The sequence below is a fragment of the Amblyomma americanum genome, chromosome 2 (genome assembly GCF_052857255.1).
Source record: "Amblyomma americanum isolate KBUSLIRL-KWMA chromosome 2, ASM5285725v1, whole genome shotgun sequence".
Taxonomy (NCBI): Eukaryota; Metazoa; Arthropoda; class Arachnida; order Ixodida; family Ixodidae; genus Amblyomma; species Amblyomma americanum.
Genome location: NC_135498.1, coordinates 14,007,446 through 14,031,282, shown reverse-complemented (window position 1 = coordinate 14,031,282; position 23,837 = coordinate 14,007,446). Strand labels below are relative to the sequence as shown.

The window sequence follows — 23,837 nt, the reverse complement described above, 5'->3', positions numbered from 1 at the left end:
CGGAGAAAACCCGACTTCGCCAGTGTTCAGCGCTGCAGAGATTGCACCCACTGCAGTACGCGAAGACTGAAGCACAAACTTACAAGCGAAACACATTTGTGTTCATGCTCACTAAAGTTAGAGCATTTCTCCCTCTCCCATCTAACCTTACTTTTGAAAAAAAAAACGCTACCCGACACACAAATTCCATGCGAAGCACGCCCACTTCATCAGATTATAACTGAAGTCATGTTTTCAACACAGGACAGATTACACATCCCGATCCCACCATTTTTCAATTGTGACCAGAAGGGAGTAAGCGACCTTCGTTACGCCCATCTCACAGACTGCGAAATCCTCGTGAGATGCTCCCTTTACAACCATCGCAGCAAAAACGGATTAGTGAGCGAAAATGGACCAGAGTGCATCACCATAGTAAAACCGGTGCCTAGAGCCCCTGAACATATGGAGCTTACTACCTCGATGGAAAGAAACCCGAACAGCCCGGCGCCAACATGTGCCGCTGTTGGAAGGAAGGAAGGAAGGATGGAAGGATGGAAGGAAGGAAGGAAGGAAGGAAGGAAGGAAGGAAGGAAGGAAGGAAGGAAGGAAGGAAGGAAGGAAGGAAGGAAGGAAGGAAGGAAGGAAGGAAGGAAGGAAGGAATGTCCGTCTTCTTATCAGTGGTCGTCTGCCCCTAGTCCAGGGCTCCGCTGGATGCCGCTGCCAGCTGTGCTCGCCGGATCAGCCCAAGTTGGACGTCCTGACGGTCGCTGGAGAGCATTCCTTCCCATTGCTCCGCACTATCACATAACGTGGGCCTGCCAGAAAACAGAGGTGCCGCTGTTGGAATTTATTTTCATCGCGCTTTTACCTGGGTGGTAGGAAAAAAACGTTAGAGTCATCCTAGAATGTATCACGGACGAGTCTAGGGTCTTTTTGCTGTCACCGAAGTAAAAACGCGGTGAAATTCCAACAGCGGAGCGTATTGGCGTCGGCTTGTTGGCGTTTCTTTCCATCGAGGGAGTGCATGCGCTGTACCTGGAATTGCTGGTGCCCAGAGCGTACAGCATGCGCAGGGCCACACGCTTCGCGAGCCCAGTCTTCGTCAGCGCGGCGACGAACATCATGGAGCCCAAGAGGACCGTGCCCACTTCCTGCGAGGAGGATGTGAAAAGCGTCGAGGAAGCGATCAGCGCCTGAGGCGTTAATTGACTGGACTTAAGCCACGCGGTATAGAGTTCGCTCGAATCATGGAAGTACCAAACAATTTAGGAGAGGCTCGCCGTCACCATTTCTACAACCGGAATGAAGGGCTCCACCATGCCAGTTGGCCACAAATTAGGGATCCGAGAGCATATATAGCGTCTGCTCCGTTGCTATAACAAATCATGAGAATGCGCAGCGCTCTTGGGGGGCTGCAGCTACTGCGAAAAACCTCTCCCACCTCGACCATACAAATCTCTGAGCTTGCTGCAAGTGTATTTTCTATGACTACGTCATTGTTGTGCCAAAAAATAGCATTTCTGCTACTAGAAAAATTCACTTGAGTTCCGGGAGCCTTTCTGCAGCCTCCGGTGTTTTTCCTCTTCCAACGATGGATCTATTTCACGGAATGTTTAGCGGCGCTAGGCTTTCTTCGACAACTGCTCTGCATCTGTTCGCTGTTTTGCACAAAGCTAGGCGTCCACAAACGGCGTAATCATCTTTTCACCGTTCCATGCATCGGCATGCGCGTTGTTTCGGCGTCGCGACTTTCGGGCGATGATGCCAGAGGCCGCTCGTGTCAAGCGCTGCCGAATGCAGTTAGAGAAACCAGCTATCATTCGAGACCTTCGAAGGCACGCTTCTATTCGCATAGCTGGTCCTATATCCTGCGCCCAGCTGCGAACGTTTCAGACGGAAAGTTTAGCAAAGCTAGGCTCTAAAGTCATGGCCTTAAGTTAGGAAAACGTTTGCATGATTCCACTGAGAACGGAGTTTTAAAACATTTAAGGCTTATACAGACCAGCGGAGCGCCAATCAGCGCACGAAAGGGCCCGCTGCTGGCCTGGATTAGCTGGCTCAAGTTCAGAAAACGGAAGAATTGATGATTTTTCACCGCCTAGAGTGGGCGCTTCAGTTTATCCAATATGTCGGCGCTATGGAGGACTGCTTCTGAGAGCAGGGTAGAAACGAGGTAATTTTAAATATTCACGATAAACTCGCGGTTGTATCTCGATGGTGGTGACTTAGGATGGGTCAACCTATCAATGCTCGACGATATAAACAGCCGGCGTTAGTGCGGAGCAGTGGACGGTGGGCACGTGCTTTGGAGAGAATTTGTAATCAGTAACATCGACGTTGCTTATTCGTACAGCTGGTGAATGAGAGAATTAGAAGCGCAGTTTCTTGCATTTGGCACAACAGGTAAGCAAGGCATACGCAACGGTCATGTGCCTTGCGCAGAAAACAAACCAGAGACGTTCTCATTGTCGAATTAGTGTTAACGGGTAAAGCTGCCCCAGTTTTGCGTTTTCTCATGCTCATAAATTTTGATGCCCACGCGCTACTTTAGATGCTAACGTAGATTATTAATCTAGTGTAGAGGTGGAGGGCAAGGACAATATGGTATGAATTTCGCTGCGAAATATTTTCTTGGAGCAACCGCGCCTTGCAATCTCTGTTCTTAGGCAGTGGAGGAGGCACGTGACTAATTTGAGGCCACTATGGCGCAATATTTTCTCCCGATTCAATTCCTTTCTCACCATCCACCTGTCTCAGTGAGTGTTTTCAGTCACAGCGAAGGCTCACGTTATATTTTCATTATGACACAAGCTATTGTGGATGTGCAGGATAATTAACTTCGTGCCGCAAGAGGCATGAAACACGTTTTGCAGCCTGTCACGCGCAGGTTGTTTATCAAGGGCCGTTTTCGTGCGGCGCCTCTTATGTTTGGCAAGCGGAGCGATACATAAATGATAATTTCAGACAGCATGCTTCGTCCCGAGATGCTGCTGTTGCCCCCAACAGCAACCTGTCGCTGCACTACAAAAGCTGCTAGGGTGTTTACCATTTTTAAAGCGAAAGCTCTGCTCTTCACACTACAACTCCCAAGGTCAAGTTTGTTGCGCGTTTGACCTTGAGCCGGCCGAGTGGAGGTGTGGCAAGTGACGTCATACCACGTGACTCGCTGGCACAGCCGCCACAGCTGCGCTCGCTCGGAGCCTCGTCGCTGTTGTACCACGTGACTAGCGGGGCTTATAACAGATGCTTCGATGGTGTTCGGTCGCTTTAGTCTCGCAATGGATGAAGCGCGCACCGGGCCGACTCCGGCGCCAAGCCATGCTAAACAGAGCTTTCGTTTAGGTTTAGGGTTTAGGGGGGTTTAACGTCCCAAAGCGACTCAGGCTATGAGAGACGCCGTACTGAAGGGATACGGAAATTTCGACCACCTGGAGTTCTTTAACGTGTACTGACATCGCACAGCACACAGGGCTCTAGGATTTCGCCTCCATCGAAATTCGACCGCCGCGGCCGGGATCGAACCCGCGTTTTTCGGGCCGGCAGCCGAGCGCCATAACCACTCAGCCACCGCGGCGGCTAAAACAGAGCTTTCGCTCGTATCACTAGGTTTAACAAGCACTCAACCTCTGCGAGTTTTTTTTTTTATCGGTGCGTCATCCTTAGGCATTACTCCGATGCACGGACAACAGATATCTTTGAAGCCTGTGCTATCACGCGTAGAGTGGCATCATGTGTTGCTTTAAACATTCAGTCTCGCTGTGCCGCCATGAGTTGGCGTATCTTAATTTATGAACTGCGAACCCTGAGCACTTGCTTTTTGGCGATATTTTCTGTTCCTGCTCAAGCCTCTTGATATGTATTTATGTGTTTGCGCAATGAATGCAGCTAGAGCTCGTGTGCGTCTGTTCTCTGCTGTCTGTTTTTTTTGCGCTATGTTCCTTCTTAAACTAGTTCGCGGTACCGCCGCAGCGTGGCGCCGATTTCGTTAAAAATCACCATTATATCGGGACTGTATTTCAGCATAGCGACAGAGGTCCTCCGATCATCGTCACGCCTACCGCTGCGCGCATGTCACGGGTGTGCGGCCGACAATATTCGAAGATGGCATCAATGAACAACATACGTTGAAGTATGAGGTGGTGGTTTCTTCCGTGGAGAGAATGCCCAGCAACGGGAAGAGAACGAGAGGCATGAGTGACGTCACCCCCAGCGGAAGCACAGCCGACACCCAGTAGATGGACATCCACAGCATGACGTAGGCGCACAGCATGGGCTGCATGGTATAGCACGCAACTGACAACTTGCTCAGCGCACAGATACGCCACCTGACGAAGCAGAGACCTGTGCTATCTGCCGGCGAAGCACAGGCACTCATTGGTACAGTATCAAAACAACAAGAGAACCTTAGTCTAGTAGCATAGTTATATCATGTATATTTCATTCATTTTCACAACCGGAAAAACATTAATGCGCTCTGTGGCTGTATACGTTCACGTTTGAACAAGCTGACCGCTCAGCGTTCAGGAGACGAATATACTTGAGCGGTACATGCGCCGTCAACTGTATACGGCCCAAGGAGTTTGCTTTTTAGGCCTGCTGTATGCCTCGTTATGCGTACTCAGCTACCGTAATCTCTCGAAAGAGGAATGGCTTCACGTACTTAATGTTCCCAAGCTTTGGACTTCTATATTGTGTATGTGTTAGAGAGCCCCGGTAACCAGCTTAGAAGCAAACCTCTTGGTCTGTATACTTTTGACGGGGGCTCTACATCTCAGGGGCTCAGGGCATACAACAAGGCAGCTGAAATGTGTCCATCCTGTGACTCACCTTGTGGCCTATGTAGACCATGGGCACAAAGAAGAGCAGGGGAATGGCCATGATGATGTGGCTCGACCAGTGCAGCAAAAATGAGGCCACCATGAGGCAGCCCGACGATGGCCGACATCCGGCGTGTTCCGAAGATGATCCTTCTTCTCTTCTTCGCCTCTGCGAGTGCACGTGGGCTTTCCTGCGCACCCAGAAGGCAAGGTGGCGACAACCGAGATGATGATGGCGCTGTAACCCGTTCATGTTTGGCCCCATCCGGCTGCTAAGGAATACGAAATTCTTGCTTGCTCTTCCTCGAAAGATTCGCTTACCGCAACAATAAGCTGACTAAAATGGCAGCTTGACTTTTTGGCAGTGTCTCCAGCACACATAAAAATATAAGCAAGGGCTTAACACGGCTAAACCTAAGTAGACAAAGTGAAAGAAGGTTATGCGTAGTTATACTTGTCTAATTTCGGTCTTGCTAAGTTATGGTCTATCGGGCAACTAGACGTTGCTTGGTGTCTGTAACGTTGAGTACGTTCCGCACACACGATAGGCAGCGCGCCCCCCCTGACACCCTGGCATGCGGCGGTTAAATTAGTGGCTGATTGCGAGAGGTTGCTCACCAAATGAACACTGCGGCCCATTGCTGCAGTGCCACGTGTCTGCCGCAGCGTTGTCAGCGCTAACGCATGCAGCCCACATCTCTCTCTGTCTCACCACCGCCACGTACCTCAAAGCGCGACTGAGGCGTCCACTCAACCAGGGAGCCACTATGCGTCCTTCCTTTCCTCAAAATAATCTGTGTCTAGAACGGTGTCAGCGCCAACGCAAATGAACACAATGAACGCCGACGGCCCACAGAAACAGAGGCGAGCGGTCGGTTTCGGCGGCAGCGGCGTCTAAGTGACGTCATAGCTGTCACGTGGTTTCTCCTCGGTTCAAGGTCAAACTCGCGCACACGGCGAATAAGCTACGGAGGGGAGTAGTAAAAGGCTTTCGCTTTAACACACTGACGCCCGAGTAGATCATTAAATGAAGGAGCATTCATTGGAGATGTCTGCGCTTACTCCTGGGCTGCCAGTAACAGCTTTCGCTGTAAATGTGCTTGCATCGGGTCCTGTGTCGCTTACAGTATAAGCGAAATGTTTCCCACGACAGGCTGCCTCCCTCCTGGTCTAAAGGAACTGTGTTGCGGTTAATTGTGTCTGCAAGGCTAAGCCGATAACCATCACATGTCGGTTCCTTCGGTCGTCTTATCGACGTTCACAAAGCGCTCACCTTCTCTCGTTCTCACCTGCGAACTGCCGCCCGAAAAAATATACAATCACTGGAGCTGACGCCCCGCAAGTTAAAGATGCATAGGAACGCGGTACACGAACTGCGGGGCAAGTGGCACCCACCCCGGTTCCACTCGGGGCATTCACAGACGGCTATGTGAGGTAATGCTCACCCGGGGTTTGAGAACACCCACTTGCAATCTTATTCTGGTCGTGTGCGTTTTAGCTTTGCGATACAGAAAATCAGGCTTTGAACAACTGAATTGTAAGAGCTTATTTTTCTTTCTTTTTTTTTGTAGCAAGAGCTGCACTACACTAGCGGGGATTTCAGTTTCCTCTTCTAGTATTCTTTCTAAGTTGTATTCCAACTTTTTTAGGATTCTTCTGCCGCTTCTTGTTTGCGCCAGCCTGTTTGCACCAGAAGGCACGCTGTTACGACTCGCCTTCGACGCGCGGTATAGCCGGCGCGGATGCAACGGACGCCGCGGCTTCGTTCATCGCGGCCGCAACGCCTCCCGCCAAGCGCGTCCAGGCAGGTTTCAGTGCCACGTGTCGTCGTGCGTGCGTGTGTGTGTGTGTGCATGTTTTGCCCACGCTTGTCAAAGCGCGGCAGCCGGGGAGAGGAGCTCCCCAACTGGGAGGCGAGGAGGTCTGACCGGCGCCGGCCTGGCGGACGCGCCCGTCACGCCTGAACATGTTCATGCGTCGCCGTCTTGTGCGACTCATCCCAAGCCGCTCCTTCTTGCCCTCGACTCCGAGGGTATATAAAGAGAGCTGCCCCGGACGCCAACGAGAGACTTCGATTTCGCCCTTCGAGTAACGTGGTCGCCCTGACCGGCTGCTCTTTTGAGATGCCAGAATAAACAAGTTGTTCTGTTGCCAGTCGACTCATCCTTTGCCGGCACCTTCGGATGTTTCCAGCTTTGCCCCAGGCCGCCAGGCCAACGCTACCTTTGGGGCTTGCAACCCAAATGCAACAACTGGTTGCCAGCGGTGAGATCCCGACAACGGAGGCCAGCAGCGAAGATATGCGGTCAACTGTATGCTGAGCAGCTCAACGACCATCCGGGAGCAGTGCAACGAGCCCTGTGTGATGACTGGTTGCCTGCAGCGGAACGACTGCGCTGAATTCTTGGCTGCGAGGTTTGGTGAGTGCGGGACTTTCTTCTTCTGAGTTTTGCCAGGCTTTTGTTAGTGTCAGAAACAGAGCTGGTAATTGTGGTTGTCGTTGCTGCCGGGTTAGTTTGCGGCAAGACAATAGTAGGCAGTAGAGAAAGCAGCATTCGGAGCAGCCATGGATTTGAAGTCGTTGCGCAAACCGAAATTGCTGGAGCTTGCAAGAGAGTTGGGTCTGGATGTCTCAGACAAACTCAGAAAACCAGAACTGCTAAGGGCTATTCTTGAGTTGGAGGCTGAGGATGACGAGCTGTCGGAATGCCTTGAGACCATTGAGGAGAGGGAGCAAAAAGAGGAGCGCGAGCGTAAAGAGCAAAAAGAGAAAGACGAGCGCGAACGTAAAGATCAAAAAGATAAAGAGAAAGAAGAGCGCGCTTTGGAAATGAAGCGTCTCGAGGTAGAGATGGAACGCGCTCGTAATGGAAGTCAGGCACACGGTGCAGGAGAACGGGTATCGTTCAAAATGACTGACCTGATGCGGCCGTTTAAGCTTGGAGAGGACATTGGTTTGTTCCTGGTTAACTTTGAGCGAACGTGCGAGAAGCAGGGGTTCTCTCGGGAAACGTGGCCACAGCGCTTGCTCACTTTGTTACCCGCCGAGGCGGCCGACGTAGTCGCTCGCTTGAAGAGAGAGGAGGCAGAGGATTTCGACCAAGTGAAATCAAGTCTGCTAAAAAAGTACAGGCTGTCAGCGGAGGCGTTCCGTCGGAAGTTTCGGGAAAATGAAAAAGGCAGAAATGAGTCATATACAGAGTTTGCCTACAGGCTTATGTCAAACATGCAGGAGTGGCTCAAAGAAGAGAAAGCGTTTGGTGACCACGAGAAAATTCTGCAGTGTTTCGGGCTGGAACAGTTTTATAGTCGGTTACCTGAGAGCGTGCGGTATTGGGTCTTGGATAGGCCAGACGTTAGTACAGTGGCTAAAGCCGCCGAGCTAGCCGAGGAGTTTGTGACGCGTCGGGCTCGCGGAGCTAAGGACGGTCAAAAGGGTGAATTTGGCTCCAAGTCTGAGAGGCCGAAGTTCACACCCATGAGAGCAAGGGGGGACACACGTAGTGCGGATGCGAGTGAAAGCAGTCCGACCGAACGTAAGGAGACGGCGGCAGCCGAAGCCGAACGCAGAAAGCGGTTCGAGAGGAGGCAAGCGCGCGTGTGTTATACGTGCCAGAAGCCGGGTCACTTTTCGGCGCAGTGTCCAGAAACAAAAAGAGAAGTCGTGTGTTTGTCATTATGTAGCACTGACGAGAACATGAAGCTTCTCGAGCCTTACATGCGAGACTTCCTCGTGAACGGGAAAGAGTGCCGAGTGCTTCGTGATTCTGCAGCTACAATGGATGTAGTTCACCCCTCTTACGTAGAACCCGATATGTTCACGGGCGAGTGCGCATGGATTAAGCAAGCCGTGGAAGCTCATAGCGTGTGTCTGCCCGTAGCAAAAGTGCTTATTGAAGGACCTTTCGGAGCACTTGAGACGGAGGCCGTAGTGTCATCTAGGCTGCCCCCCCAGTACCCGTACCTATTTTCGAACAGGTCCGATCACCTCCTGCGCGAGAAGGGGCTTTTGTTTGGTGAGGCTAGCGTTCAGGCCTTAATTAGACCGAGAGTTCGGGAGCTCGCTGCAAAGGCGGTAGTTGCGGGGCCGACGTTGTCGAACAATGAGAAAGGGTCGGAGGCGCAGCAAGCTGATATTCCGTGCACGTCAGAACTGGATAAAATTGAGCCTGTAGCGTTGAAGGCACCAGGTACTGGAGAGGAAATGCCCGACAAGGGAAAGTTAGAAGAGCTTCCGGTCGAGCTTCCGGGACTAAGCTCAGTGACGAACAGGGAAGACACTGATCAGGTCATTAGTGACTTAATCATTAAAGCACCGCTGTCGCCTGAGCAGAAAACCGAACTACACCAACTCTTACAAGAGTTTCAAGGTCAGTTCTCTGAGAGGCCTGGTAGGACTTCTGTCCTTACTCATGATATAGAACTCACCTCGCCAGAGCCAGTACGATCCAAGGCGTACCGGGTGTCACCCCGCCAGCGCGATATTATGGAGGCTGAGGTAAAGAAAATGCTACAGCTCGGTGTTATTGAGGCGGGTGAGAGTGATTATACCTCCCCCTTGATTTTAGTTGAGGTACCGGGCAAGGAACCTCGTCCTTGCGTCGACTACCGCAGGCTTAATTCCATCACTAAGGATCAAATTTATCCGATCCCTAACATCGAGGAGCGCCTTGAGAAAGTTAGTAGCGCTCAGTTTATTTCCACCCTAGATCTTGTCAGGGGTTATTGGCAGGTTCCACTTACAGAAGAGGCTAGTAGGTATGCGGCGTTCATTTCACCAATGGGAACATTCCGTCCTAAAGTTTTGAGTTTTGGTTTGAAGAACGCGCCATACTGCTTTTCAAGCCTCATGGACAAAGTGTTGCGGGGACAGGAAGAATTCGCTTTACCGTATTTAGACGACGTAGCGATATTCTCCGCCTCCTGGTCTGAGCATATGGCACACTTGCGGGCAGTGCTAACCCGCCTGCGCGAAGCGGGCTTGACAGTCAAGGCTCCCAAGTGCCAATTAGCACAGGCCGAGGTTGTCTACCTCGGTCACGTGATTGGACAGGGTCGTCGCCGCCCCTCTGAAATAAAGGTGGCCGCTGTGCGAGACTTCCCGCAACCGCGCACGAAGACCGATATTCGGTCGTTCTTGGGTGTCGCCGGCTACTATCAGAGGTACATCCCCAGGTACTCCGATATCGCGGCTCCCCTGACGGATGCTCTAAGAAAAACAGAGCCCCAAACAGTCGTCTGGAGCGAGACAAAGGAAAGAGCTTTTAGCGCCCTAAAGAGCGCCCTAACAAGCCAGCCTGTGCTACGATCGCCAGACTATACCAAAGGGTTCGTTGTTCAGTGCGATGCTAGTGAGCGAGGCATGGGCGTTGTACTGTGCCAAAGGGACAATGGAGAAGTGGAACACCCCGTCCTGTATGCTAGTCGTAAGCTGACCTGTCGTGAGCAGGCGTACAGCGCCACCGAGAAAGAGTGTGCGTGTCTCGTGTGGGCCGTTCAGAAATTGTCATGCTACCTAGCCGGCTCGAGGTTTATCATTGAGACGGATCACTGCCCTCTCCAATGGCTGCAGACCATATCTCCCAAAAATGGCCGCCTCCTGCGCTGGAGCCTCGCTTTGCAACAATATTCCTTTGAGGTGCGTTACAAAAAGGGGAGTCTCAACGGTAACGCCGATGGCTTAAGTCGAAGCCCCTAACGTAGGAATCCGCCTCAAAGTTGTTGGTTACTGATGTTTTCTTCCTGAGGCAGGATTTTTAACATATTGCTTTTGTTTAGTGTTTCAAAGTGATTATGTGCTTTCTAGTGCAATTTTCCAATTTGTGGACGCGTTCTGAGTGCTGCTTGACTACTGTAAGGAACTAGGCAGTAGTATAAAAGGGGAAAGAGCCTGGCAGAGCTTAGTGAGGGTTGTCTCGTGCTTGCTGACTGAGCGGTTGCGTTTCGGCGTAGTTCTAACGCTTGCTGGGAACGAGCACAAAAATGGCAACTCTCCCGAAGTGACTTTGCAGTGTCCTATGTGATCCTGAACCCGAGAACGAGGCCTTCTCTGTGCGCTGCGCTCAAGCAACGTCGAGGGACGATCGGTTTTGATTTCGAGCATCATCGAGCGACATCCCTCTTGACAGCGGATGCAGTCCCCTGACCATCGGGATCTCCTTCTCCCGGCGGGGCGGTCTGTTACGTCTCGCCTTCGACGCGCGGTATAGCCGGCGCGGATGCAACGGACGCCGCGGCTTCGTTCATCGCGGCCGCAACGCCTCCCGCCAAGCGCGTCCAGGCAGGTTTCAGTGCCACGTGTCGTCGTGCGTGCGTGTGTGTGTGTGTGTGCATGTTTTGCCCACGCTTGTCAAAGCGCGGCAGCCGGGGAGAGGAGCTCCCCAACTGGGAGGCGAGGAGGTCTGACCGGCGCCGGCCTGGCGGACGCGCCCGTCACGCCTGAACATGTTCATGCGTCGCCGTCTTGTGCGACTCATCCCAAGCCGCTCCTTCTTGCCCTCGACTCCGAGGGTATATAAAGAGAGCTGCCCCGGACGCCAACGAGAGACTTCGATTTCGCCCTTCGAGTAACGTGGTCGCCCTGACCGGCTGCTCTTTTGAGATGCCGGAATAAACAAGTTGTTCTGTTGCCAGTCGACTCATCCTTTGCCGGCACCTTCGGATGTTTCCAGCTTTGCCCCAGGCCGCCAGGCCAACGCTACCTTTGGGGCTTGCAACCCAAATGCAACAACGCCTAGCGAAAAGGAGCGGCGAAAGACTGACTTTGCAATTCGACTGAGCGAGTTCCACTTGGCCTGATGTAGCGTCGCGCCACTCCAGGTTTAACTATGGAACTAAACCACAGCCAATTTTTTTTTCCGCCTTCATTCGGTTCTGAAACCCTGCTGAAGTAACGGAATAAGTGCAACGTGAAGATAATAAGAACGATTGAAGCGTTGTTTTCTTCACAGCAGGTGTTGTTTTAAACCAACACTGTTTTCTAATTAGGCAAGCTGTATTGTGGAAATCTTGGGATTCATTTTGGCCTCCAGGGGTTCTGGTGCATGTACAGACATCTCGGCACAAAATTATTTGTTTTATATTTTATATGAATAAAATACAGAGACAGCGGCCGGAATCGAGCTCACCACCTTTGGCCACCGTGGAGCCTCTGTGGAGTATACCACAAACATGACATGTGGATGAATCCGCTTGCCGGGAAAATAGTAGCTCTACAAAAGACTGCTGCTGATTCCATAATTCTTACTTATGCGCATAAGTTGATGAAGGTTGCACCTCGTAGTGAGGTCTATGTCGCCATTTCGGCTCTTCACAAGTCCCAAAAGTGTGCGAGAAATTAAACATGCACAGCGAGCTAAAGGACAGTGCATTTGACAGGACGCATAAAGTGAAGTTTTCGACTATAGGTTGTTATAGATACCTTCAAGGTACTCTGTGCCACAGGATAATTCAGTGCATTCTGTAAGTGCTGGAACGTCACTGCAGCGTGCACACGTCCGAGGCAGGTCACTTGGTCCTGCACTTGGAGGACAGCCATTTCGTCCTGGTATCAGTAATAAAGTTCATTTGGCTGCAGAATTAAGCGTAAAGGAGGTCGCCGGCTTGTCGGACAAGAGCCAGTTGATCCTCCAATGCGGAGGGCTCCAGCATGGTATACCAGAAAACAAAGGGAGGGTCAGGGTGTTGGTGTGACTGCATGAACTCTATAGTTCTCGCATTTACACGCGACTTAAACAGAAATTGTTGACAGTGCTCACTAGCACAGAAACAGAGCTGATAATAATAATTGGTTTTTGGGGAAAGGAAATGGCGCAGTATCTGTCTCATATATCGTTGGACACCTGAACCGCGCCGTAAGGGAAGGGATAAGGGAGGGAGTGAAAGAAGAAAGTAAGAATGAGGTGCCGTAGTGGAGGGCTCCGGAATAATTTCGACCACCTGGGGATCTGATAAAGCGTTTTTTTTTTACGAGTGGCGACGGGACAAAGGAAAAGGCAGTGTTCCGGTTTATCATAAAGGAACAGTTGGCACTAGACGCACCTAGACGGAAGTGGTAGAGACAGCGTGGCTGATCAGAACGCTGACAACTCGCGAGGTTATCGAGGCCCAGAAATAACACGTATAAGTGTAAAATGTGTTAGCAGACCTTCTGTGGCACCCTCATGCAACGGACATTGCCTTATCGAAGCTTGCAAATAAATTTTGTAGTTCTTGTAGAATGGGATCTTGTAGAATAGGATCAGAGCGTCTTAGCAGAATTCGCTCGAGAGTTTGTTCTTTTCGCATCTGACCCGTGCAAATGTAATTGACCGAAGGAACTTCTTTGTTAACTACACCACGGGCGTACTTGTATGCAACTGTTGGAGAGGTGGTCTTATTTTGTCAAAGAATTTCCTATACCTTTTGTTTTTTAATCCCCGTTGCTCACAGTTGCCAGCTAAGACACAAAACTCAGCGAGAGCTGTTTGTCCTAGCTTCTGATTGTGATTACGTTTGTTTTAGACCGTTTTGTCGCGTAAGTATATACGCATGCTAGCCCTGCAGCAGTAGTACCTCACCAAGTGTGACGTCATGCATGACGTGACTAACGCTGTAATTTAGCACTGTACCGACTTCGTACCGACATCGACATCGGCATGGTGCTATCACGCGTTCTTCTCGAAGTTCAAATAAACTGTTGCGACATTCAGAAGACCGAACTGCAGCAGAAGCTTATAATTACAAGAGGAGGCTGAAGGCAAACGGTTCACATGCTCTGTTTGCACACGAACAGTCATATATGTCCACGCTGACACAGAAATCGAGAAGTATTGGTTGCAAAATGGTTTCCTTTTAAGCTGAAAGCCTTTATAGTCTCATGACTCGCCAACGTGCCCGGTCGCGTTTCTGTCACGCTATAGCTTTCACTCAAACTGATGACGTCATGAATGATGTAGTATGCCGTACCACAAAATCATCACTGACTGTATACATAGTAGCAGTTCAATTGGTTAGTTTATTAGTCAGTTAATCAATATATAGTTATTCATTCACTTAATTGGCGACGTTAATTATTTAATTAGTCACTGAGTTGGTAACCAGTTTCAGTTACCATATTATTATTAATAATAATTAGTTGACACTGACTTAGTGATTGGTTATTTAGTCACTTAACTGGTAATTTGTTATAGTTAATTACTTTGGTGTAGTATACCGTAACTGGAAACTCGGGGCGCGTTGAATGCACTACGCATGCGCAAGGCGCCAGCAGACGATGCACCTGTGCTTCAGTCTACAATCGCATAGTCTTTGATTAGTAGTTTCAGCACACAAACAGCGACGGGGGCAGCAACACCACGTAAAAGGCTTTCGCCTCATCGAGCTTAAAATCCCCAGAGTGCCCCTTATTTTTATATTCCGAGTTTTTTTCACTTTCTTGCTTCATAATACAATTCATCTAGCGCGAGCTTATGTTTAGCGCGCTTCATGGTTTCTTCTGTCGTGCCATAATAATCAAACCAACAGCCAGCACTTCATCCGAGTTTCTTTTATGCAATCATTTGGACTCTTAATGAATCAATATATGCATTTAGAGCAATTTATGAGATGATATGCGATTTATTTTTCTTGTGATCTCAATATGTTACTTTTCGAGATTTTCAATACCATGCTACGAGTAAGCGCACGCATGCGCTTTCGAGCCCTTAGCAACTCCGCCCATTTTCTTCGGCGACCTTTCGATTGCGGCTCGTTTGCTTGCAGGCATGGCCAGGATTCTGGTTCATCCGCTCCTAGTTCACAACGCCGCCACCACGGGCCGCATGAAGTTGAGCTCCTCCTCCTTCTCTTACATTCTTCCTCCCGGTTTGAGAGAGAGACGCTAGTAAGCTTCGCCCATTGTCCGCTTTTTGTGTCCTCCCCTCAAGCCAAGCTCCTCCGGAGGGGGGCACCCTTCGCGTTTCTGTTTTTTTTTTTTCCACCCAGCGTGTTCGAAACGGGCTGACTGTGCGGCTCCCCTAGTCTGTTCCTTTACTGCGGTGCAAGAAAAGAAAGAAGTCGGGTTGGGGTTGAAGCGGTGTACACGCCCCGTCTTTGCCCGACTTTGAGGGGCCATTTGTCAAAAACTACTGGCGGTATATATGCACATCACACAAGATATGGCTAAACGTTCCAGAATTGTGCCAAGGCCCAGCTATCACTCAGTGAGTCCAGAGCATAATGCGTGGAATAGAATTTTTTTAGCGCTGCACCCAACTTCTCCCCGTGGGACGGTCTGTGTCTTCATGGTAAATGGTGTTTTGCTGTACAGAAAATCTGATGACTGGTGACAGAACAGAACTAGCGGCCGTATAAGCATCAGTAAGAACATTGTGTTGCGCATTTTTTTACACGTCAGTGTTTTTATTTTTTCGAAAGAGGTTGCAGTTATAACCTGACTCACCATAATTGTCAAGTTTTTTCGCAACGGGGAAAAAAATTACGGACAACAATTAAGTCTACTGACGAGCTGTGAAGGAGAAAACTTGCAGCGTGGTGTTCGGCTGCGCGATGGCGTGCTGCTCTAATGCAATGGCCAGCCAAGCTGATCAGTTCACGCCGCCCGAATGGAAGTTGATGATGGCGACGATACCCAAACACAGCTCGAGCCCCTGTGCTTCCTTTTTTCGAGTTGAGTTGAGTTGTCGACAGAAGGACGAAAGGAAAAGCACGGGCTTGCTTACTGGCTCAATGCGGAGCCACGCCCAGCTGCCTGCGTGCTGATAGTAGGAGGTGAAAGATGGGAGTAAAGAGACAGAAGAAAAGCGCGCGCAATAGCCCGTAGGACACGGGCCAATCCCGGAGGCAGTGCAATACCGGGCTGACCTGTGCCAGAGTGCGTTACGCCAAGCACTCCGCCATACTTTCAAAAATATGCGTAACACCCAAGCCTCAAGGGCCCATATGAGATATTAAGCCAGGTATGTGAATGGCATCCCCCTTCGAAAGCGGACCGGGGATTGAGCCACACCCGAATACTCGATCCTGTGCTTCCTTGCTATCGCTCCCCTTTATATTTCTCCTCGATATCATTTCCCTTTCTCCTCCGCCGGCTGCAGCTCGGGTGGTTAAGATATTAGATAGCAATTGCCACGGCCGGCAACATTATTTTCCTTCACTTTTGATGCGAAAGCTTCACTATGCTACCTCGTAACGATTTCGCGGTGCTTACGGTTTTGACCTTCAACAGAAACGCGAAGGGTGCCCCCCTCCCGAGGAGCTTGGCTTGAGGGGAGAACACACAAAGCGGACAATGGGCGAAGCTTACTAGCGTCTCTCTCTCAAACCGGGAGGAAGAATGTAAGAGAAGGAGGAGGAGCTCAACTTCATGCGGCCCGTGGTGGCGGCGTTGTGAACTAGGAGCGGATGAACCAGAATCCTGGCCATGCCTGCAAGCAAACAAGCCGCAATCGAAAGGTCGCCGAAGAAAATGGGCGGAGTTGCTAAGGGCTCGAAAGCGCATGCGTGCGCTTACTCGTAGCATGGTATTGAAAATCTCGAAAAGTAACATATTGAGATCACAAGAAAAATAAATCGCATATCATCTCATAAATTGCTCTAAATGCATATATTGATTCATTAAGAGTCCAAATGATTGCATAAAAGAAACTCGGATGAAGTGCTGGCTGTTGGTTTGATTATTATGGCACGACAGAAGAAACCATGAAGCGCGCTAAACATTAGCTCGCGCTAGATGAATTGTATTATGAAGCAAGAAAGTGAAAAAAAAACTCGGAATATAAAAATAAGGGGCACTCTGGGGATTTTAAGCTCGATGAGGCGAAAGCCTTTTACGTGGTGTTGCTGCCCCTGTCGCTGCTTGTGTGCTGAAACTACTAATCAAAGACTATGCGATTGTAGACTGAAGCACAGGTGCATCGTCTGTTGGCGCCTTGCGCATGCGTAGTGCATTCAACGCGCCCCGAGTTTCCAGTTACGGTATACTACACCAAAGTAATTAACTATAACAAATTACCAGTTAAGTGACTAAATAACTAATCACTAGTCAGTGTCAACTAATTATTATTAATAATAATATGGTAACTGAAACTGGTTACCAACTCAGCGACTAATTAAATAATTAACATCGCCAATTAAGTGAATTAATAACTAAATATTGATTAACTGACTAATAAACTAACCAATTGAACTGCTACTATGTATACAGTCAGTGATGATTTTGTGGTACGGCATACTACATCATTTATGACGTCATCAGTTTGAGTGAAAGTTATAGCGTGACAGAAACGCGACCGGGCACGTTGGCGAGTCATGAGACTATAAAGGCTTTCAGCTTAAAAGGAAACCATTTTGCAACCAATACTTCTCGATTTCTGTGTCGGCGTGGACATATATGACTGTTCGTGTGCAAACAGAGCATGTGAACCGTTTGCCTTCAGCCTCCTCTTGTAATTATGAGCTTCTGCTGCAGTTCGGTCTTCTGAATGTCGCAACAGTTTATTTGAACTTCGAGAAGAACGCGTGATGGCACCATGCCGGCATTCCTTACTTGTACCGAGTTTACAGAGTCGATGTCGGTACGAAGTCGGTACAGTGCTAAATTACAGCGTTAGTCACGTCATGCATGACATCACACTTGGTGGGGTAATATTGCTGCAGGGCTAGCATGAGTATATACTCACGCGACAAAACGGTCTAAAACAAACGCAATCACCATCAGAAGCTAGGACAAACAGCTCTCGCTGAGTTTTGTGTCTTAGCTGGCAACTGTGAGCAACGGGGATTAAAAACAAAAGGTATAGGAAATTCTTTGACAAAATAAGACCACCTCTCCAACAGTTGCATACAAGTACGCCCGTGGTGTAGTTAACAAAGAAGTTCCTTCGGTCAATTACATTTTCACGGGTCAGATGCGAAAAGAACAAACTCTCGAGCGAATTCTGCTAAGACGCTCTGATCCCATTCTACAAGAACTACAAAATTTATTTGCAAGCTTCGATAACGCAATGTCCGTTGCATGAGGGGGCCACAGAAGGCCTGCTAACACATTTTACACTTATACGTGTTATTTCTGGGCCTCGATAACCTCGCGAGTTGTCAGCGTTCTGATCAGCCACGCTGTCTCTACCACTTCCGTCTGGATGCGTCTAGTGCCAACTGTTCCTTTATGATAACCCGGAACACTGCCTTTTCCTTTGTCCCGTCGCCACTCGTAAAAAAAAACGCTTTATCAGATCCCCAGGTGGTCGAAATTATTCCGGAGCCCTCCACTACGGCACCTCATTCTTACTTTCTTCTTTCACTCCCTCCCTTATCCCTTCCCTTACGGCGCGGTTCAGGTGTCCAACGATATATGAGACAGATACTGCGCCATTTCCTTTCCCCAAAAACCAATTATTATTATCAGCTCTGTTTCTGTGCTAGCGAGCACTGTCAACAATTTCTGTTTAAGTCGCGTGTAAATGCGAGAACTATAGAGTTCATGCAGTCACACCAACACCCTGACCCTCCCTTTGTTTTCTGGTATACCATGCTGGAGCCCTCCGCATTGGAGGATCAACTGGCTCTTGTCCGACAAGCCGGCGACCTCCTTTATGCTTAATTCTGCAGCCAAATGAACTTTATTACTGATACCAGGAAGAAATGGCTGCCCTCCAAGTGCAGGACCAAGTGACCTGCCTCGGACGTGTGCACGCTGCAGTGACGTTCCAGCACTTACAGAATGCACTGAATTATCTTGTGGCACAGAGTACCTTGAAGACATCCATAACAACCTATAGTCGAAAACTTCAATTTATGCGTCCTGTCAAATGCACTGTCCTTTAGCTCGCTGTGCATGTTTAATTTCTCGCACACTTTTAGGACTTGTGAAGAGCCGAAATGGCGACATAGACCTCACTACGAGGTGCAACCTACATCAACTCATGCGCATAAGTAAGAATTATGGAATCAGCAGCAGTCTTTTGCAGAGCTAATATTTTCCCGGCAAGCGGATTCATCCACATGTCATGTTTGTGGTATACTCCATAGAGGCTCCACGGTGGCCAAAGGTGGTGAGCTCGATTCCGGCCGCTGTCTCTGTATTTTATTCATATAAAATATAAAACAAATAATTTTGTGCCGAGATGTCTGTACATGTACCAGAACCCCTGGAGGCCAAAATGAATCCCAAGATTTCCACAATACAGCTTGCCTAATTAGCAAACAGTGTTGGTTTAAAACAACGCCTGCTGTGAAGAAAACAACGCTTCAATCGTTCTTATTATCTTCACGTTGCACTTATTCCGTTACTTCAGCAGGGTTTCAGAACCGAATGAAGGCGGAAAAAAAAAATTGGCTGTGGTTTAGTTCTATAGGTAAACCTGGAGTGGCGCGACGCTACATCAGGCCAAGTGGAACTCGCTCAGTCGAATTGCAAAGTCAGTCTTTCGCCGCTCCATTTCGCTAGGCGTTCCTTCTGGTGCAAACAGGCTGGCGCAAACAAGAAGCGGCAGAAGAATCCTAGAAAAGTTGGAATACAACTTAGAAAGAATACTAGAAAAGGAAACTGAAATCCCCGCTAGTGTAGTGCAGCTCTTGCTACAAAAAAAAAGAAAGAAAAATAAGCTCTTACAATTCAGTTGTTCAAAGCCTGATTTTCTGTATCGCAAAGCTAACACGCACACGACCAGAATAAGATTGCAAGTGGGTGTTCTCAAACCCCGGGTGAGCATTACCTCACATAGCCGTCTGTGAATGCCCCGAGTGGAACCGGGGTGGGTGCCACTTGCCCCGCAGTTCGTGTACCGCGTTCCTATGCATCTTTAACTTGCGGGGCGTCAGCTCCAGTGATTGTATATTTTTTCGGGCGGCAGTTCGCAGGTGAGAACGAGAGAAGGTGAGCGCTTTGTGAACGTCGATAAGACGACCGAAGGAACCGACATGTGATGGTTATCGGCTTAGCCTTGAAGACACAATTAACCGCAACACAGTTCCTTTAGACCACGAGAGAAGCAGCCTGTCGTGGGAAACATGTCGCTTATACTGGAAGCGACACAGGACCCGATGCAAGCACATTTACAGCGAAAGCTGTTAATGGCAGCCCAGGAGTAAGCGCAGACATCTCCAATGCTTGCTCCTTCATTTATTGATTTACTCGGTCGTCAGTGTGTTAAAGCGAAAGCTTTTTACTACTCCCCTGCGTAGCTTCTTCGCCGTGTGCGCGAGTTTGACCTTGAACCGAGGAGAAACCACGTGACAGCTATGACGTCACTTAGACGCTGCCGCTGCCGCCGAAACCGACCGCTCGCCTCTGTTTCTGTGGGCCGTCGGCGTTCATTGTGTTCATTTGCGTTGGCGTTGACACCGTTCTAGACACAGATGATTTTGAGGAAAGGAAGGACGTATAACTGGCTCCCTGGTTGAGTGGACGCCTCAGTCGCGCTTTGAGGTACGTGGCGGGTGGTGTAAGAGAGAGAGATGTGGGCTGCATGCGTTAGCGCTGACAACACTGCGGCAGACACGAGGCACTGCAGCAAGGGGTCGCAGTGTTCATTTGGTGAGCAACCTCTCGCGATCAGCCGCTAAATTAACTGCCGCCTGCCAGGGTGTCAGGGTGGGCGCGCTGCCTATCCAGTGTGCGGAACGTACTCAACGTTACAGACGCCCAGACGCGTCTAGTTGCCGGCTACACCACAGCCTAGCAAGACCGAAATTAGACAAGTATAACTACGCATAACCTTCTTTCACTTTGTATACTTAGGTTTAGGCCGTGTTAAGCCCCTTGCTTATATTTTTATGTGTGCTGGAGACACTGCCAAAAAGTCAAGCTGCCATTTTAGTCAGCTTATTGTTGCGGTAAGCGAATCTTTCGAGGAAGAGCAAGCAAGAATTTCGTATTCCTTAGCAGCCGGATGGGGCCAAATATGAACGGGTTACAGCGCCATCATCATCTCGGTTGCTGCCACCTTGCCTTCTGGGTGCGCAGGAAAGCCCACGTGCACTCGCAGAGGCGAAGAAGAGAAGAAGGATCATCTTCGGAACCCGCCGGATGTCGGCCATCGTCGGGCTGCCTCATGGTGGCCTCATTTTTGCTGCACTGGTCGAGCCACATCATCATGGCCATTCCCCTGCTCTTCTTTGTGCCCATGGTCTACATAGGCCACAAGGTGAGTCACAGGATGGATACATTTCAGCTGCCTTGTTGTATGCCCTGAGCCCCTGAGAGGTACAGCCCCCGCCAAAAGTATACAGACCAAGAGGTTTGCTTCTAAGCTGGTTACCGGGGCTCTCTAACACATACACAATATAGAAGTCCAAAGCTTGGGAACATTAAGTACGTGAAGCCATTCCTCTTTCGAGAGATTACGGTAGCTAAGTACGCATAACGAGGCATACAGCAGGCCTAAAAAGCAAACTCCTTGGGCCGTATACATTTTAGGGCGGATGTACCGCCCAAGTATATTCGTCTCCTGAACGCTGAGCGGTCAGCTTGTTCAAACGTGAACGTATACAACCACAGAGCGCATTAATGTTTTGCCGGTTGTGAAAATTAATGAAATATACATGATATATAGCTATGCTAGTAGACATTAAGGTTTTCTTGTTGTTTTGATACTGTACCAATGAGTGCCTGTGCTTCGCCGGCAGATAGCACAGGTCTCTGCTTCGTCAGGTGGCGTATCTGTGCGCTGAGCAAGTTGTCAGTTGCGTGCTATACCATGCAGCCCATGCTGTGCGCCTACGTCATGCTGTGGATGTCCATCTACTGGGTGTCGGCTGTGCTTCCGCTGGGGGTGACGTCACTCATGCCTCTCGTTCTCTTCCCGTTGCTGGGCATTCTCTCCACGGAAGAAACCACCACCTCATACTTCAACGTATGTTATTCATTGATGCCATCTTCGAATATTGTCGGCCGCACACCCGTGACATGCGCGCAGCGGTAGGCGTGACGATGATCGGAGGACCTCTGTCGCTATGCTGAAATACAGTCCCGATATAATGGTGATTTTTAACGAAATCGGCGCCACGCTGCGGCGGTACCGCGAACTAGTTTAAGAAGGAACATAGCGCAAAAAAAAAAGAGACAGCAGAGAACAGACGCACACGAGCTCTGGCTGCATTCATTGCGCAAACACATAAATACATCTCAAGAGGCTTGAGCAGGAACAGAAAACATCGCCAAAAAGCAAGTGCTCAGGGTTCGCAATTCATAAATTAAGATACGCCAACTCATGGCGGCACAGCGAGACTGAATGTTTGCAACACATGATGCCGCTCTACGCGTGATAGCACAGGCTTCAAAGATATCTCTTGTCCATGCATCAGAGTAATGCCTAAGGATGACGCACCGATAAAAAAAAACTAGCAGAGGTTGAGTGCTTGTTAAACCTAGTGATACGAGCGAAAGCTCTGTTTAGCATGGCTTGGCGCCGAAGTCGGCCCGGTGCGAGCTTCATCCATGGCGAGACTAAGCGACCGAGCGCCAGCGAAGCATCTGTTATAAGCCCCGCTAGTCACGTGGTACAACAGCGACGAGGCTCCGAGCGAGCGCAGCTGTGGCGGCTGTGCCAGCGAGTCACGTGGTATGACGTCACTTTCCACACCACCACTCCGCCGGCTGAAGGTCAAACGCGCAACAAACTTGACCTTTGGAGTTGAAGTGTGAAGAGCAGAGCTTTCGCTTTAAAAATGGTAAACACCCTAGCAGCTTTTGTAGTGCAGCGACAGGTTGCTGTTGGGGGCAACAGCTGCATCTAGGGACGAAGCACGCTGTGTGAAATTATCATTTATGTATCGCTCCGCTTGCCAAACATAAGAGGCGTCGCACGAAAAGGGCCCTTGATAAACAACCTGCGCGTGACAGGCTGCAAAACGTGTTTCATGCCTCTTGCGGCACGAAGTTAATTTTCCTGCACATCCACCCTAGCTTGTGTCATAATGAAAATATAACGTGAGCCTTCGCTGTGACTGAAGACACTCACTGAGACAGGTGGATGGTGAGAAAGGAATTGAATCGGCCGAAAATATTGCGCCATAGTGGCCTCACATTAGTCACGTGCCTCCTCCACTGCCTAAGAACAGAGATTGCAAGGCGCGGTTGCTCCAAGAAAATATTTCGCAGCGAAGTTCATACCATACTGTCCTTGCCCTCCACCTCTACACTAGATTAATAATCTACGTTAGCATCTAAAGCAGCGCGTGGGCATCAACATTTATGAGCATGAGAAAACGCAAAACTGGGGCAGCTTTACCCGTTAACACTAATTCGACAATGAGAACGTCTCTGGTTTGTTTTCTGCGCAAGGCACATGACCGTTGCGTATGCCTTGCTTACCTGTTGTGCCAAATGCAAGAAACTGCGCTTCTAATTCTCTCATTCACCAGCTGTACGAATAAGCAACGTCGATGTTACTGATTACAAATTCTCTCCAAAGCACGTGCCCACCGTCCACTGCTCCGCACTAACGCCGGCTGTTTATATCGTCGAGCATTGATAGGTTGACCCATCCTAAGTCACCACCATCGAGATACAACCGCGAGTTTATCGTGAATATTTAAAATTACCACTATTCTACCCTCCGCTGAGAAGCAGTCTTCCATAGCGCCGACATATTGGATAAACTTAAGCGCTCCCTCTAGGTCGGGAAAACTCGCCAATTGTTTAGTTTTGTTTTGTTCAGCCAGCTAATCCAGGCCAGCTGCGGCCCTTTCGTGCGCTGATTGGCGCGCCGCTGGTCTTTATAAGCGTTAAATGTTTTAAGACTCCGTTCTCAGTGGAATCATGTAAACGTTTCTCGAACTTTAGGGCAGGACTTCAGAGCCTAACTTTGCTAAACTTTCCGTCGGAAACGTTAGCAGCTGGGCGCAGGATATAGGACCAGGCTATGCGAATAGAAGCGTGCCTTCGAAGGTCTCGAATGATAGATGGTTTCTCTAACTGCATGCGGCAGCGCTTGACACGAGCGGCCTCTGGCATCATCGGCCAAAAGTCGCGACGCCGAAACAACGCGCATGCCGATGCATGGAACGGTGAAAAGATGATTACGCCGTTTGTGCACGCCTAGCTTTGTGCAAAACAA

General features: G+C 49.5%; 2 protein-coding genes across 2 annotated transcripts in view; one reads left to right on the top strand and one right to left on the bottom strand.

Moving 5' to 3' along the window:
* Positions 1–19,578, bottom strand: part of LOC144119546 (Na(+)/citrate cotransporter-like) — a 45,493-nt gene extending 25,915 nt beyond the window's left edge. Inside the window, exons 1-4 of the mRNA XM_077652129.1 lie at positions 19,499–19,578; positions 4,811–4,991; positions 4,107–4,256; positions 1,019–1,134 (exon numbers count right to left, since the gene is read on the bottom strand). Coding sequence (XP_077508255.1) covers positions 1,019–1,134; positions 4,107–4,256; positions 4,811–4,991; positions 19,499–19,578 — 527 coding nt within the window. The remainder of the gene's footprint in view (positions 1–1,018; positions 1,135–4,106; positions 4,257–4,810; positions 4,992–19,498) is intronic.
* A 210-nt stretch (positions 19,579–19,788) lies between these two features.
* Positions 19,789–21,701, top strand: LOC144119545 (Na(+)/citrate cotransporter-like). Its single transcript, XM_077652128.1, has 3 exons — positions 19,789–19,865; positions 20,744–20,924; positions 21,483–21,701. The coding sequence occupies exons 1-3, from the start codon at positions 19,789–19,791 to the stop codon at positions 21,699–21,701; spliced, it is 477 nt and encodes a 158-aa protein (XP_077508254.1).
* Positions 21,702–23,837: the final 2,136 nt, after the last annotated feature.